Below are 15,015 nucleotides of genomic sequence, written 5' to 3' on the forward strand. Positions count from 1 at the left end.
AAGCACTAGCTAAGTGTTGTAGTTTCTCGTTGGTGGTAAGTAGTACTCATTCTAGCAAAGCAGTGTGGAATTGTACGTGCTAGCTAAGGCTGCAAGTGTATTTGGACCACAGCCATTGAAATGTGTGATCTTCAGACAAACGTATGTGTTAAACCTTTCAATGCTTAAGATTGTGGATGACCTCACCTGCGGCAAGGCCATGAGTCTGGACCAGTGGTGACCAATCCCAGTCCCGATGACTCCATGCACTGCATGCTCTTGTGTTTCCTGAAGTGAAGCAACTCTTTCAGTTAGTCATTTAATAAACCAGACCTTCAAAATGTGAGTCATATCAAGAGCCTGAGGTCACCTGGACTGAGGCTGGGAAGCGCTGTGCTGGAAGAGTCGACAGCAAATCAGTTGAGAAATTCACTAAACTGTATTAAGAGTTGGATTCCCTGATTGAGGTGGTCCAACCTGCTGCAGAGTTGAAGGACTCCAGCGTCTGAAGGCCATGAGATGAGCAATATAACATATCTGATGGCACTCTGATCGAAGTCTGGGCTCAGTGTATTCTGAGAAGATTTCTCTTTTTCTGTTCGTTTTTTTAAGTTTCACTAAAGGTTAGAGGTTCTTAACTCTTCACTGAAACCACTGGATTATTAAAACTCTCAGCACAAGAACCATTTAATGACACAACCATGTTTAAAGGATTATTAAAAGGGAATTATGCAGATTTTTCCTAATTTCTGCGTAATTAAAGTATTAAGATTTTAGATTAAACTCAGAAAGGTTAGACATCGAATGCTCAATTGTAAAGAAACTTATCCAGTTGTTCACAGTGGTGGTGATAGGAACCAGACGTCTGAAGGGCTTAATGTATCTCACAGAAAGTTTTTACATGAAATGGTTATGAATACTCTGCCTTCAAAGCCATTCATGACAGAGCGGCACATACAGAGCAACTTAAGGCTGAATAGTCCTCAGAGAAAAATTTTCAAACTTTCTCTATTTTTCTATTATTAGTATTACATAGAAAATCTCAGAAGTCACACGTAGGTTCACTGGTGGTTTCGGATATGGCTCTATGTGTGTTGTAGACATTGTGACCCCTGGTTCCCTATCACCACCACTGTAAACAAATCTGAGTCAGTACGTTTCCTTACAGTGAACCATTTCACACCAAACCACTCCGAATGACTTTGTTTACACAATTTGGAAACATAAGCAGAATTCCCCATTAATCTGTATTTGATTTGTTTCTGTTGATTGAGTCAAGAGCTAGATATTCTTACTGTACAAAAAGGGTTCTCTATCCTTTTATTTTAACAGAATTTTTTTAATTTGATTATTTAACTGCCCTAATTTAATTTTTCATTTGATTTTGAATTTAATGATATTCTCTTTTAAATCTATTGTATTAAACATGTTTTAATTATATTTTAATGTTGCTTTTAATTGGTTTTCTATTTGAATGTGAAACAACTGTATTTCCTGACTCTATTTTCTCATTTGTAAAGCACTTTGAATGACAGCAGTGTATGAAAGGTGCTGTATAAATAAATGCCTTGTCTTGCCTATATAGTACCAAAATGGGTTCTTTGGCTTGTAACAGTAGTGGAACCCTTTTTGGTGCTATATAGCAGCCTGTGGGCCATGAAGCACCTTCTGGTGGTCCGTGGGCCTGTACTCAGGGGGAGACAGTCATTCGTAGTGGGCCGGTAGAGATGTGTCAATAAAATATTGCTGTCGCAGGCCAATTAAACATCATCAGTTTGAGGCAACGCAGCCACGTGCGCGCAGTGCAGAGACAGCCAGAGATGGAGAGGTTCCTCAGGGTGCTTCTCCTACCTTGTTTGTTACGGACCTATCAAACATTTTTCTTTAGTTCGCTCCCTTTTGACGTGTGACCCGCGGGTCTCAGTCCGCTTCCAGCCGAACCCTGTTTAGTTCACTGTTGGTGGGATTATTGTCGATTGTGATGACGCTAATCCAAAAGAGTGGAGTGAGGTTTGTTTCAAACGAGGCGCTAAAACCCGCAAAACTAAGGAGCCACACTAGTGGTTTCAGTGAACATGCGATGGACTGCAGCCCCAAATGACCGTCCACACCTACATCTCCCTTTTTTCTTTTTCTCCTTTTTTGACATTTCTGCAAACGTGTTTTACATAACTACAAATCTGAGTGTCTGTGATTGAAGTAAAATCGACGTTCTGATCTTTTCGGGCGCTAATTCACAGATTTTCAGTGTAGGCAATTAAGAAAAGAAAATAATTTTTTAAAAAGTTGATTTTAGTTTTTTTGTGGGCCGCTGTGCTTTACAGTTACAAACAGGTGGGCCTTGGGGCGGAAAAGGTTGAGAACCCCTGCTATAAAGAACCCTTTTCAAAAAGATTCTATATAGAATCATCTACAGCACGTTCTCCACCAATCTCGAGAACCTTTCATGATGCGTAGAACCCTTAAATCATGCAAAGGGTTCTTTGAGTGCTCATGGCTCTTTGAAGAACCATCTTTTTTAAGAGTGTAAGGGAAGAATAGTTTGTACTGAGGGAAAAGAACTACACTATAGATCCACTATAGAACTACACTGTAGAAATACACTATAGATTTTATACTACAGAGGAATAAGTGAACAACACTGTTATGTAAATATTGCGGATTATCTTGCGGCCTTTTGCAACCAGTTTGTTTGTTGAAAACAGTGCGGTTGTGTTGGAATGGTGTAATCCCCTCCCTCTTAACTGCAGAACTCTGAAATGTGGATATTTGCAGAAATGATTAAGGTGAGATCACCATCCTGTCTGGTTTTCATGTTCCCTGCTTGTTGGGGCTGGTTTACAGATTTGCATGTGGAACCGTCCACACTGATAATGAAGCCTGAGCGTATTTCAGCCTGAGAGCTGCGTAAAAGCTCATATTGTTGTAATCAAGATGTTGAGTAATGCGGAGGAACTTTGCCCGCCGGGGCCTAATCTTTACAGAAACGATTTATTTCTGAACAATAGCAGGTTCTATTCCTAAAGCACCGTTTTTTCCAGGATTATACACCAAAATAAGTGCTCTGAATAGAGTGATGCAATGTGGGTGAGAGAGTTACTTTATGACTGAAATTTTAAGATTGTGTTTGTCAGCTTGAGCATTTTTTTACATCAGCCTCGATAATGTCTGAAGGTTGTAAACAGAGTTTAGTGAGTTTATTGGTCTGCAGGCACTTCAACTTGCTGTTTGTAGCTTTCTGAGACTGAAATGACTGAAATTGATCGAGAGAGAGCTGGAATGCTTTGTTTATTCACATTTTGCCAGCAGGTCAAACAAAACACTTCAGTATATGAATGAAATTTGATAATGGGGTAACTGCTGCCAGTGCAGCACCGTCTTATCAGAGGTTACATAAGACCTCCTTGGAAGAATTAAACAGATTAGAGAGGCATTTTACTGCTTTATACACAGTGTCTCCTTCCCTCCTTCCGTCTCTCTCCTTCCCTCCCTTCGTCTCTCTCTTTCCCTCCCTCTGTCTCTCTCCTTCCCTCCCTCCGTCTCTCTCCTTCCCTTTTTCCCTCTTGAGCCTTTCTGCAAATGAACACTGCATTTTTTGTGTATGACTCTTTAATATTCAATATTTGATTTGAGGGCAGGCAAAATTTTACTAATGCAGTAACTAATTTAACTGCGCATCCTAGAACTTCTAGATTTCTAGATTTCTAATTGTGTGCTTTAGAATTGTGACTAAATATACTAGAATTCTAACTACACATTCCAGAATTCTAACCAAACATACTAGAATTCTAACTAAGCGTACTAGAATTTTAACTGAGCATTCTACAATTTTAAGTGCTTCTAAAATACTTTTAGAGCACTTTAAGTGCTAATTAGAGTTCTAGATTCTAGACATGCTCTGGAATTGTGACCGAACACAATAGAATCCTAAATAAATTCTGACTATACATTCTAGATTTCTAACTAAGCATTTTCGAGTTCTACATAGACATTCCAGAATTCTGACTAAGCATTCTACAATTTTAAGTACACTAAATACTAACTAAACATTCTAGAATTCTGTGTATTTTAGAATTCCAACTAAACCTAATAGATTTCTCAATAAACAGTTTAGAATACTTGAATTCTTACTGAACATTTTAGAATCCTGCCTAAACATTCTAGAATTCTAACTAAGCATTTTGGAATTCTGACTGAACGTTCTACAGTTTTAAATACGCTACAGTTCTCATTAACCTTAATGGAATTCTAGCCGCACAAACAGAGTCAGTATGCTTTTTATAATTACAGTGAAATTTTCTAGAATTGTAATTATCAGCTCTAGAATTGTAAGCATTTTAGAATTTTAGCAAAACATTCTAGAATTCTGACTAAGCGTACTAGAATTCTAACTAAACATTTTGGAATTCTAACTAAATGTTCTGGAATTCTAACTATGCATGCTGGAATTCTAACTAAACATTCTAGAATTCTAACCAAGCGTTCCAGAATATCTACACACTAGCTAATTGTTATAGAATGTGGCCCACTGACTACATATTCTAAAGTTCTACCTGTGTTCTAGAATTCTATGCACTATGCAGATCATTCAGTAGTTCAGACTTCGTTCAGTGTTCAGTCTAAGCATTCTAGAATTCTAACTAAGCCATCTAGAACTTTAGCTAAGTGTTCTTGAATTCAACGCACCAGCTAGTTCTACGAAACAGGTAGGCTCTCTATAATCTAGACTTCTCTGCATTCGCTAAGCGTTCTAGGACTCGTCACAGCAGTAAAGCATTGTGGTCTAGTTTTCTACCGGGTGGCCAGAAGTCTGTGCTATAGCGAAGTGTTACACTGCAGAACTTACACTCTAGTTAATGTCTGTAGTGCATTCTAGTTCCCTTTGAGCAGCACAGTTCTGTGCACTAAGGGTTCTGGAACCGTAGAATGGGGTTGTAGGTCCGATCTCACGGGTGCACCTGTCTATGGGAGAAAAGAGGCTGCGCTTTCAAAAAATTTGTTCCACACACACAGAAGAGCCACGTGTGTGTAACCCTAGTCATGCATTCCAGTTCAGGATGGGCCTCAGTGCTGACAGAGGGAGGGCTGTTAACAGCCTCACCTGGCCCCATCCGTCCCTCATCTCTCCACACGCATCAAGATCCAGCGTGAGAAAGAAAATAAGGGTTCTAGTTCTTTTCTTTTTCCTGCCTTGTGTTTGCCAGGACTGTAACTGTTGCCTAACACTGTGAGGTAAATGGAAGGGTATGCGATTGTAATGCGACTGTAATGTGACTGTAAAGCTCTTTTCTTCCTCGTTGTTTTAGGTCAGGCAGCTTTTGATTCGGTAATTATTATGTGAATGATTCAGGAACTGACCGTGTCAAACGGCTGCCCGACTTCCTAGCCCAGGCTTGGCCGTGTTGACTGACCTCATTCCACTCCCTCTGCCTTCCTCTCTGTTCCCTATGGGACAAAACCACTCGTCCCAGAGCGCCTTACGGTGGTCATTCTGTGTACTACACTACAGTACTGTGCCAAGCTTTAGTCCACACGTTGAAATTGCATTTAAAAGTGTTTATCTTGGCGGTGAAGTTCTTATTTGTTTTGGGAAAAAAAGACTAATATTAGAATAAATAGCATTTGTAAATTAGATTAAATTAGCATTTGTAAACTCATCCAGTACCTGGTTTGGCAAATCAGTCCTAAATGACATTAAATCAGTTTAATCAACCCTCCATTAGGTTACACTGTGTGTGCTGTTTGTAGGAACCGAACTGAAGTGAACCTTTAATTTGAAAGAAGAATTCCACCATGTATCATTAATAATATTAATATTTATTATTATTTCAACCTCAGATTCTTTGGTCTTTGCTCATTTTCTGTGAAGAACATATAAAATAACCCATTTTCAGTGACTTCACTCTGTTCACCCCCCACACATTTATATTACACATAAACATAAAGTGTGGGAGTAAAAGTGTGGAGGTGCAGTGTCCTTCACTCTGTTCTCCTCCTACATGGCCTGCTGTTAGTGTGTGTGTGTGTGTGTGTGTGTGTGTGTGTGTTTGTATATGTGTGTGAGTGTGTGAAGATGGACAACATTGACAGGCTGCTGACTGGCTACAGCTGCTAAAGTAGAACCCTACGCTGGTCACTTGTGATATTTTAAACATCTGGTATTTTTACATAACTTGTAATGGCTGTATTGATTTGAAAAAACAATAATGTGGTGGGTCCACCAGACCACTGCGTAACAAACACATCAACACCACACAAGCGTTAACACTGTCAAAGAACAATTTCTCAAGTTTCAGACAGTGTATTCATACCATGTAATAACTTTCTCTGACCATTTAGAGGCTTTAAACGCTTCAGATGTCTGGTTCCTGAACGTTTCTGACTCACCAGGTTTCTCTAGAACAGAGCATTTCACACCAAACCACTGTGAATGTGTCACGCATCGGGAAGATTCGGACTTCATTTCCCAGCAAGCATGTGGAGATCACATGTCAAAACAACTTCCCTCGGACTCGGAAACCGAAACAGACTCCATTGCCCGCAATCCTTCAGGAGATCACATGACATCAGACAATAGCACACGCACCTATCAGCGTTCCCGATCGCCTGAATACTAATGTTGTGCACCTGTGTATCTTGTCATATGACCGTATTAGTTCAGTATATAAGCCCGGGCTTTAGATGTAGACATTGCGAGGTATTGTTTATTCCAAGAACTTACCGAGCGTTATATTTCTGATTGTCTTTGCCTGTTATGACCTGTGCTTTGTTTCCCTGACCTTGTTTTTTGCCTAACCCCTTGGTACTTCTGCCTGCTGTTTGTGGATCTGTGTTTTTGACGTTTTGGCTTGCTCTTTGACCACGATTTTTGCTTTATCCCTTTGATCTTGACTGCCTGGTATTATTATCACAATTGTGATCTGGTTGGCTTTTTTGGATTTGACCCACGCCTGTTTTCTGACCACGGCTTTGCCTGACGATAATAAAACAACTGCTGCTCCTTTTATCCGCGAGCGTCTGAATTCTGTTGAATCGTCACAGAATGACTTTGTTTACATCTCAAAGATTTAATTATGCAGAAAATTAAAACAAACTGGACTTCCTCTTTATGAATGCATTACAGGTTTATTAGCTGTGTTCACTGCATGACCAAAGTTCAGTCTAAGAAGTTGGTTGTATTTTCTGCTTCTCACAATTCAAGTATTTGCAAACACACAGTGACTTTGAGGCCTGTTGGGCAGCCCATTGTTCTGAGAACACCAGCAGCTTCTTTGTTTGATTTGCAGTTTTTTCTCTGTTTTCTCTTTTTCAGTGACAGCTTCTTGACAGCTACATGTTCCAGGGGTTAGATGGTCCTAAGGGTCCACATTTCTGCTGTTTTTTCACTTATTTTGCTTGATTTTCTCCCTCCTTATGCAAGTGCGTTATTTTGTGTCTAATCTTTTCAGAAATATTTCCTGAAAACTGATAACTTGTACTTAATGGCTGTTTTGAGTGGAAATGAAATACACAAAAAGGGGGTCTCGCAGTTTAGTGCTGTGGTGTAAATGAATCTGAACTTTGTTTTTCCTGAGCTGATCGTGCCCAAAGAAACAAAGGAGAAAGAACATGGTTTCATGGTGTGTTTTGCTGGTGGTGCATTAATAGGCTCGATGTTCTGAGAGCTCTCATGTGATTAAACTCATGAATGGGCTTCTGGGTTGTGGGTTGTGTACACAGTATAAATAGGCATAGTTTAGACCAGGGTTTCTCAAACTCTGGCCCGAGGACCACAAGTGGGCCGCAAAGCACCCCTTGGTGGTCACTGTGCCTATACTCAGGGGGGGCAGTGGAAAAAATCATTGGCTTAACAATAAAAAATACATAAAATGTTTTCAGACCGTTAACAACATGAATACAAGCCCCTGCAGTAACAGGGCACAAAGGCAGCTTCGTCAATTTTTTTGCCCTTTGCCTCTAGAAACAACTGACCTTTCAGTTGACCACTATTCTGCTGATACTTTGTGTTCACTGATACACACATTTGGCAAGGGTAGGCACCCAAACAGCACTCTGTTGAAAATTTCCCCAAAAAAGGACATTTTTCAGCTAAAAAGCTGAGACTTGTTTTCTTGTGGGCCTTCATGGTTCTTAGTGATAAACAGGTGGGCCTTCAGGTGGAAAAGGCTGAGAATCCCTGGTTTAGACTGAAAGTCATTATAATGTTCATATGTTTGTAGGCATGTGTTCATCCAGCGTTTCTTCTGAAATCAGAGTATTAACAGTGAGAGAGTCCCCCTTTGCTGCAGTAACAGCCTCTGGTCTTCTGGGAATGCTTTACGCTAGATGTTGAACATTGCTGTGAGGATTTGATTGCATTCAGACACAAAAGCGTTAGTGAGGTCAGGAACTGATGTTGGATGATCAGTTCTGGATCATCCCAAAGGTATTGGACGGAGCTCCATCTTTTCCACAGCGCAGTGCTGGGGGGCTTTATACCCCTCTAGCTGACACATGGTGACCCAGAGTGTCCCAGTCTATTGGTCAGTGCCTTTCTGTGGTAATTATACAAACTGTACGTGCACAGTTGAATGGCTGTGTCAGCAATGAGTGCACCTTAAAGTAGCTGAATTCACTAATTAGACGGGCTGTGTGGTAGGGAATTTTGGCAAATTCTGTTGGCTGATAATCTGACTGCATTCAAAGTTGTCGTAAAATACTTGATATATGCACACTTATGACAAACACATCAACTGAATTCTGTATTAATGCACTTGTATGGACCGTTGAATGTAGTACTGATAGGTGGGTTGGGCATAAACATGTATATGAAGTAAATAGAATGAAACAGTAATAAATATGCCCTATGTGAGAACTCAGTTTGTTGGACCCCTTAAAATCCCAGGCTTATTACATCCTAAGGCTTATTATTCAGTAACTACAGGGACATCAGCAAATTGGCTGAGGTTTGAACTTTGTGCCTGTCGGTGGGCCCTGGCCTTTTAAGGGGTTAAACTAGGGCTGACTTATTTGGGGAAAGTATCCAATTGTGATTTTTCGGACCAAATTCGATTTAAATTGTGATTATTTTCCATAAATTAAGATTTTTTTTTAAATTACGACCTGCGAATCTAACTTTTCTGGCTTGTGACTTGAACACTGAACGTGGTGCACCAGAATGAAAGTTACTTGTGGTTGGATTGTCATGTACGCATCAAGTGGGTGATTGGTTTCCTCTGATTGGTCTAACTCATCTACAAGTTAAATTTCCACACTTAAAACTTAAGAGAACGTTGATGGTAATGTGGGCTGTAGCCTAATTAAAATTGCAGCTCTTGTGATTTGAATATTGCACTTTTTCAAATTGTGGTTTTTGATATAAACACTAATAATCTTTCAGCCCTAGTTTAAACTGAGGGGCTGACAGCTGTAGTATGTTCATGAATATTTGACCAAATACTAAAAAGTTGACAAAATGACCAAAATATATATAATAATGAAGAAGTGCTACTGAAAAATCTCTTTCTAAAGTTCTGAAGTATTATTTATCATTTATTACTAGGCCAGGTTAATATTGGCTCAGTGTACCTTCTGATCACCACAGTCATTTTTTAGTAGGCACATTAGTACAATTCAAAAACGTTCCTTAACTTGTTGTTGAATTGTTGTTTCATTGTAAAAGAGATAAAGTTACTTTAAGATTTTTTAACTAAGCGTCAGTTTAACAATGTTTTTATTTGTCATTTTATCATTTGCATCACTGTTATATATCTGTGTGATGTTTGGTTGTTTTGTTGCTTTAATAATAATAATGATCTTTCTTTATAGCACCTTTCTTTCATAAACACATCAGCTCAAAGTGCTTTACAGTGTGTGTGAGTAAAAACCACTATAAAAAGTCTGTGTTTGTTTAATAAAGAAAATGAAGGAAAAGTAAAGGCAGCACTGAAATAGAAAGAACTAAAAGGGAACACAGATAAGAATGAGCACAGTTTAGACTTGTGCATTATAGCTGGTCTGGTAACGTGTTTGCCTTGACCCTGGTCCCTGTTTGACGCAGCCACATGGAGGGCAGAGCTGATTAGAGCAGATTTTCTTTTAATCCTGGTAGTAATGTTGGTTGGATAAAAACACTCGATCCAATTAGGCTCCACAGGCGGCTGCAGTTCTTCGCAAACCAGCGCGGCTCTGATTCTCTACAGCGTTTATGAGCTTTTATCCCATGTTTTGAAGTATCTGATCTCTGTAGGTGGATGAATACTATCTTGTTGATGGACTGTGACTGTCCTTTGCTTTAGCAGATTGTGGGCCATGCTGGCGTCAATACGATTTCTGGCCTCTGACTTCTGACCCAGGGAGGAGTCTAAGTTCAGAAGCAGCTAAAAGGCCTCTGCTAAAGCGAAGTGAGGTTAAGCCGATTGAGTTGCTTGTTTGTGTGCTGGTGGAGAGAGTGAGGAAGCACCAGCCTGGGCTGAGTTTAACACTCGCCTCCGTCCAGGGGGGCGTTTAAGCGAAGATCAGTAGGCCTGGGTGACACAGTGCTAACAAAGTCATCAATTCGAACATTTCTGTTGATATTGATAATGCACATTTGAGGTATTTTTAATAAAATTATTATGCCGTTCACTTCCTCAGTTCAGTATTAGCATCAAAGACTATAAAAAACACTTGACTTAGTGTCTCAAAATACTGACATTTTCTCAAAATATTGACTTAGTGTCTCAAAATAATGACTTTTTTTTCTAGAATTATTGACTCAATGTCAAAATAATGATGTACATTCTTGAAATGTAATACATTTAAAAAAATAAGCCATTATTTTGAGACACTAAGCCAGTAATTTGACATAATAAGTTTGAGACAGTAAGTCAGAGTTTGTTTGTCCAGCTTCCAGAAACAGAGAAAAAGAAAAAAAAAGTATAGTAAGTGAGAGAAATGAAATAGGCTAGATTGGACAGTGAATAATTACCCTGGAGCTCAGAGATTTTATTTGCACAGCATTACTGCTACACCAGTAACTGTCCTTGGGCAAGACACCTAACACTTTATTCACCTACCACTGAAAAGTCTTTCTGGATAAAAAATATGTTTAAAATATTAAATATGTACACTACATAAAGTTTGTATTTGCTTGCATCCTAATCGCTTTTATTATTTTATAGAAAATAATACATTTTAGGATGTAGATTTAAATATTACAAACAACACATCAAATAGTAATTTAAGATGTAATTATTATATTTATAAATTAATGAACAGTATAACTTTATTATCTATTTAGAAACAGTTTCTGAGTTATTGAGCCAGCTTTTGAAACACGGATGTTATTCTAACGGCATTCTTGATGTTCTGCAGTTTAATCAGTCATTTTAGAATCATCTACATCTCCGTTCATAAATCTAGAATTGTTCAGTTTCGTACAAATTACATAAAAGCCGCGAATTAGCATATTAGAATCATTTTTATGTTTTTCTGCAGTCAAATGGGATTTAGTTTACTGAAAGCATTGCATTCCAAACTGTTATTCCAGGTTCCAGGTGCAAACTACAGAACGTAAAGGGCAAAAGAAGCCAAATGGAAAAAGGTGTGTCTACATTAACATGTTTTTTTTTAGTTTTTTCCCAATTTAGTCGTCTCTAGTTCCACCCGCTAGTTAGGACTCCCCCAGTCACATGATACCACCAGCGCTAGGAGGGTGAAGGCTAACACAGGCTTCGTCTGAGGCCTGTGAAACCAGCCGTCGCTTCTTTTCGAGCTGCCGCTCACGCAACGTCACTGGACAGCTGAACGCGCTCGGAGGAAAGCGCCAACCGCCAGATCTGTTACATCAGCCAACAGACGCCTGCGCTGACTAGCATCGCTCTGAGTGATGGTAGGAGAAGGAGGGGCCATCCTACCCACCCAGAGAGAGCGAGGCCAATTGTGCTCTCTTGGACTCCCGGCCAAAGATGGCTGTAGCATCACCTGGGATCGAACTCGTGATCTCCTGATAATAGGGTCATAGCTTAGACGGTTGCGCCACTCGGGAGCCCCTAGCATGTATCACATTGACCAGATAAATCACATCTATACACCACACATGTACATGAATGACACGAAGTAATTTTTCTGCATTTTTTTTTTCCAGTCGTTTTTATCCACATCAGTATTCTTTGACTGCTTATTGTGACAGGCTCATAGCTAAGCTAATGCGAGTGCAGCTACTGCTGCACCTCTGCACTGCTGCACGAGTACTGCTACTACTCTGAGTTTCCATCATGCACATTCTCTCTCTCTCTCTCTCTCTCTCTCTCTCCCTCACTCTGCAGGACAGTGAGGTGCAGAAGCAGATTGAGATGGAGGTGCGCGTGCGGGAGGGCGCCTGCAGGCTGCTGGCTGCGTGCTCTCAGAGGGAACAGGCTCTGGAGGCCTCTAAAAGCCTCCTAACCTGCAACAGCCGCATCCTCGCCCTCATGAGCCAGCTCCAGCGCATGAAGGAGGCGCAGGCCCTGCAGCGGACTGGACGCAGGTAAAGCACTGGGGGTATATGTATATACACATATATATATATATATATATATATACACACACACAGAGAGAGAGCTAAAAGTAGAGGTGGGTAGTTTATGTGACAGTTATTTATCAATTTCCCACCTTTAGCTTAAAGTGACCCAAAAAAGATGGAGTTAATGGAAACAGTCTGGCCATCTGACCATTCATAATTCTATTTCAGGTCATCTGCTGGTGGCTCTCTTGATGAGAGGAAGCCCGGTACTGGGAAGGTGGCTATTTCAGGTACAGTAAAGACTGTCCACACACACATGCGTGGAGTTGTTGTTAGTAATTCATGGACGTCTCACTTTGCATATTTGTCTCTGTAGATATCCGCATCCCTCTCATGTGGAAAGATTCTGAATATTTCAAGAACAAAGGCGGTGAGGATGAGCTCTGCACCTGAAACTGGGTGCTGTTTTGTCTGTTAGTTTGCCATGTAGAAAATATTGTGATAATGAATTGAATCAAAACCGATCAGCACTACCTGAAACGATGTATGTGTTTATTTTTGTCATGTTTTTTGACCACCAGTTTGCGTATCTCTCTCTGTCAGAGTTGCACAGGTGGGCTGTGTTCTGTTTGCTGACTGTGGGCAGAGAGATCTATGACACTGACCTGGTGATGGTGGACAGGACACACACGGATATCTGCTTTGAGGACACACTCATATTGTGAGTTATGACATTCTAATATTCTGTTCTGGTCCATAATCTGTGATCTCTGTGGTCATCCCTTCTGTTTATTTAACCCCTTAATATCTAAGGTACTGACACGTTAGTTTCACAGTAGTTACAGAGTAATTCTTAGTAGTTACTGAATAACTTATAGTACTTACTAAATCATTTATAGGTCACTGAGTCATGTAAAAGTTACTGAATAATTCATAGTATTCAATCAGTAATTTATTGTAGTTACTGAATAATTTGTAATATTTACTGAATCATTAATTACTGAGTAATTTATAGTAGTTACTAAATTATTTATAGTAAGCACTGAGTAATTTATAGTAGTTACTGAATTATTTGTAGTAATTACTAAATACTTCATAGTCATTTTGAAAATAATTTATAGCAGTTACCAAATATTTTGTAGCAGTTATTGAATAATAGCTAAATAATAAGCCTACATAATAATAATAGACACTACAGCCTTTATAACTCAATTCTGTGACTGGTTCATCATCTTATGATAAAAAATGTTATTGAAAAAAGCTGACTATAGAAGTCTATTATAGAAAAGATTTATTATCGAAAAAATATTGTATTCCAAAATAGCATTCAGGATCTATGCATATATTATTGTGAAATAGAAAAGTATTCAAAGGAAATTAATTAGCATTCATTCTAATGGTTGTGAATTAGGATAACTTGGGCCCAATCCCATTTCTTACTTTTGCCCCTACGTAAGTAAGTAAGTAAGTAAAGTTTATTTATATAGCGCTTTTTACAACAGGTGTTGTCACAAAGCAGCTTTACAAGGAAATGAGCATTACAAAAAGAAATCCGGGTCTGAGCCCCCATGAGCGTCGCCAGTGGCGACAGTGGCAAGGAAAAACTCCCTAAGAAACAGGAAGAAACCTTGAGAGGAACCAGGACTCAGAAGGGGAACCCATCCTCCTCTGGTCGACACCGGATAGTAAACATTGTTAGTATAAAGACATTGTTAGTATAAACGTCTGGTTTTCGAGTGTCATCTTGCCCCTTGGAACTGAGTTACAAGGAGTAGTGGTTGAAATCTTCCTCTATGAAATGGGACCCTCAAATAAAGAAGAGCATTACTTCATTAACAGCTACTAGCACTGCTCTGTAGGCGACCCTGCCAGTCTGCAGTGACAGCAGAGGAGGGTAAAGTTCAGCTCCTCACTGCTGGGCTTTAGTTACATTTAAGGAATCTTATGCCTTCAAAGAGGGGGGCAATTATTTATTATCACCCACCCCTAATTCGTCAGTGATACGAAGCTGAAGTCAGCTAATCACCAGCTTCTTGTTCGAATTTTCCCGTTCCACCTTATATAGGTACAGTGGTTCTGATGTCTGAGGTGCCAGAATGTAACTACTGAACCATTTAAGGCGGAATGGGACATTTAGCTATCTAGCTACTGAGACATCAGGAAACTACTGGTGATTTTAATGCTTGTTATGAAGAAAAGGACCGTAATATTTTGAAACGACATTAAACTAAACTACCCCTCTATCCCAACAAACATGGGGACACCCAACCCCTAGATGTGAAGGCACAAAACAAAGGGATAAGGGCTAAATGGTAGGGGCAAGAGGTGAAATGGGATTGGGCCTGAATGGTCTAAATAAAAAAAAGCAAAGCGATACAGTCAGTCATTGTCAGAGAGATCAATCTGCATGGTGTTTACATGCCGTGTTTTGGTGAATTTCCTGGTAAAGCTGCCAAGGGAATACGTGTTCTTTTCTAAGTTCATGAACCAAAGGGTGTGGCAGGATGGATGAGACAAACATTTTTGTAGGTCTAATTTCCCTAACTGTCTCTCTCTCTCTCTCTCTCTCTCTC

At 39.7% G+C, this 15,015-nt stretch overlaps 1 protein-coding gene across 4 annotated transcripts in view; it reads left to right on the plus strand.

The window, feature by feature from the left end:
- Positions 1–15,015, plus strand: part of rtkn2b (rhotekin 2b) — a 78,250-nt gene that overhangs the window by 3,333 nt on the left and 59,902 nt on the right. For 3 of the 4 annotated variants that reach the window (XM_036588051.1, XM_036588053.1, XM_036588050.1), the window contains exons 2-5: positions 12,267–12,466; positions 12,671–12,732; positions 12,819–12,872; positions 13,046–13,163. In XM_036588051.1, coding sequence (XP_036443944.1) covers positions 12,267–12,466; positions 12,671–12,732; positions 12,819–12,872; positions 13,046–13,163 — 434 coding nt within the window. Of the gene's footprint in view, positions 1–2,705; positions 2,766–12,266; positions 12,467–12,670; positions 12,733–12,818; positions 12,873–13,045; positions 13,164–15,015 lie in introns of those variants that run through there. The other variant, XM_036588052.1, reaches the window with a different exon arrangement.

Source organism: Colossoma macropomum, unplaced genomic scaffold, assembly GCF_904425465.1.
Source record: "Colossoma macropomum unplaced genomic scaffold, Colossoma_macropomum, whole genome shotgun sequence".
Classification (NCBI taxonomy): Eukaryota; Metazoa; Chordata; class Actinopteri; order Characiformes; family Serrasalmidae; genus Colossoma; species Colossoma macropomum.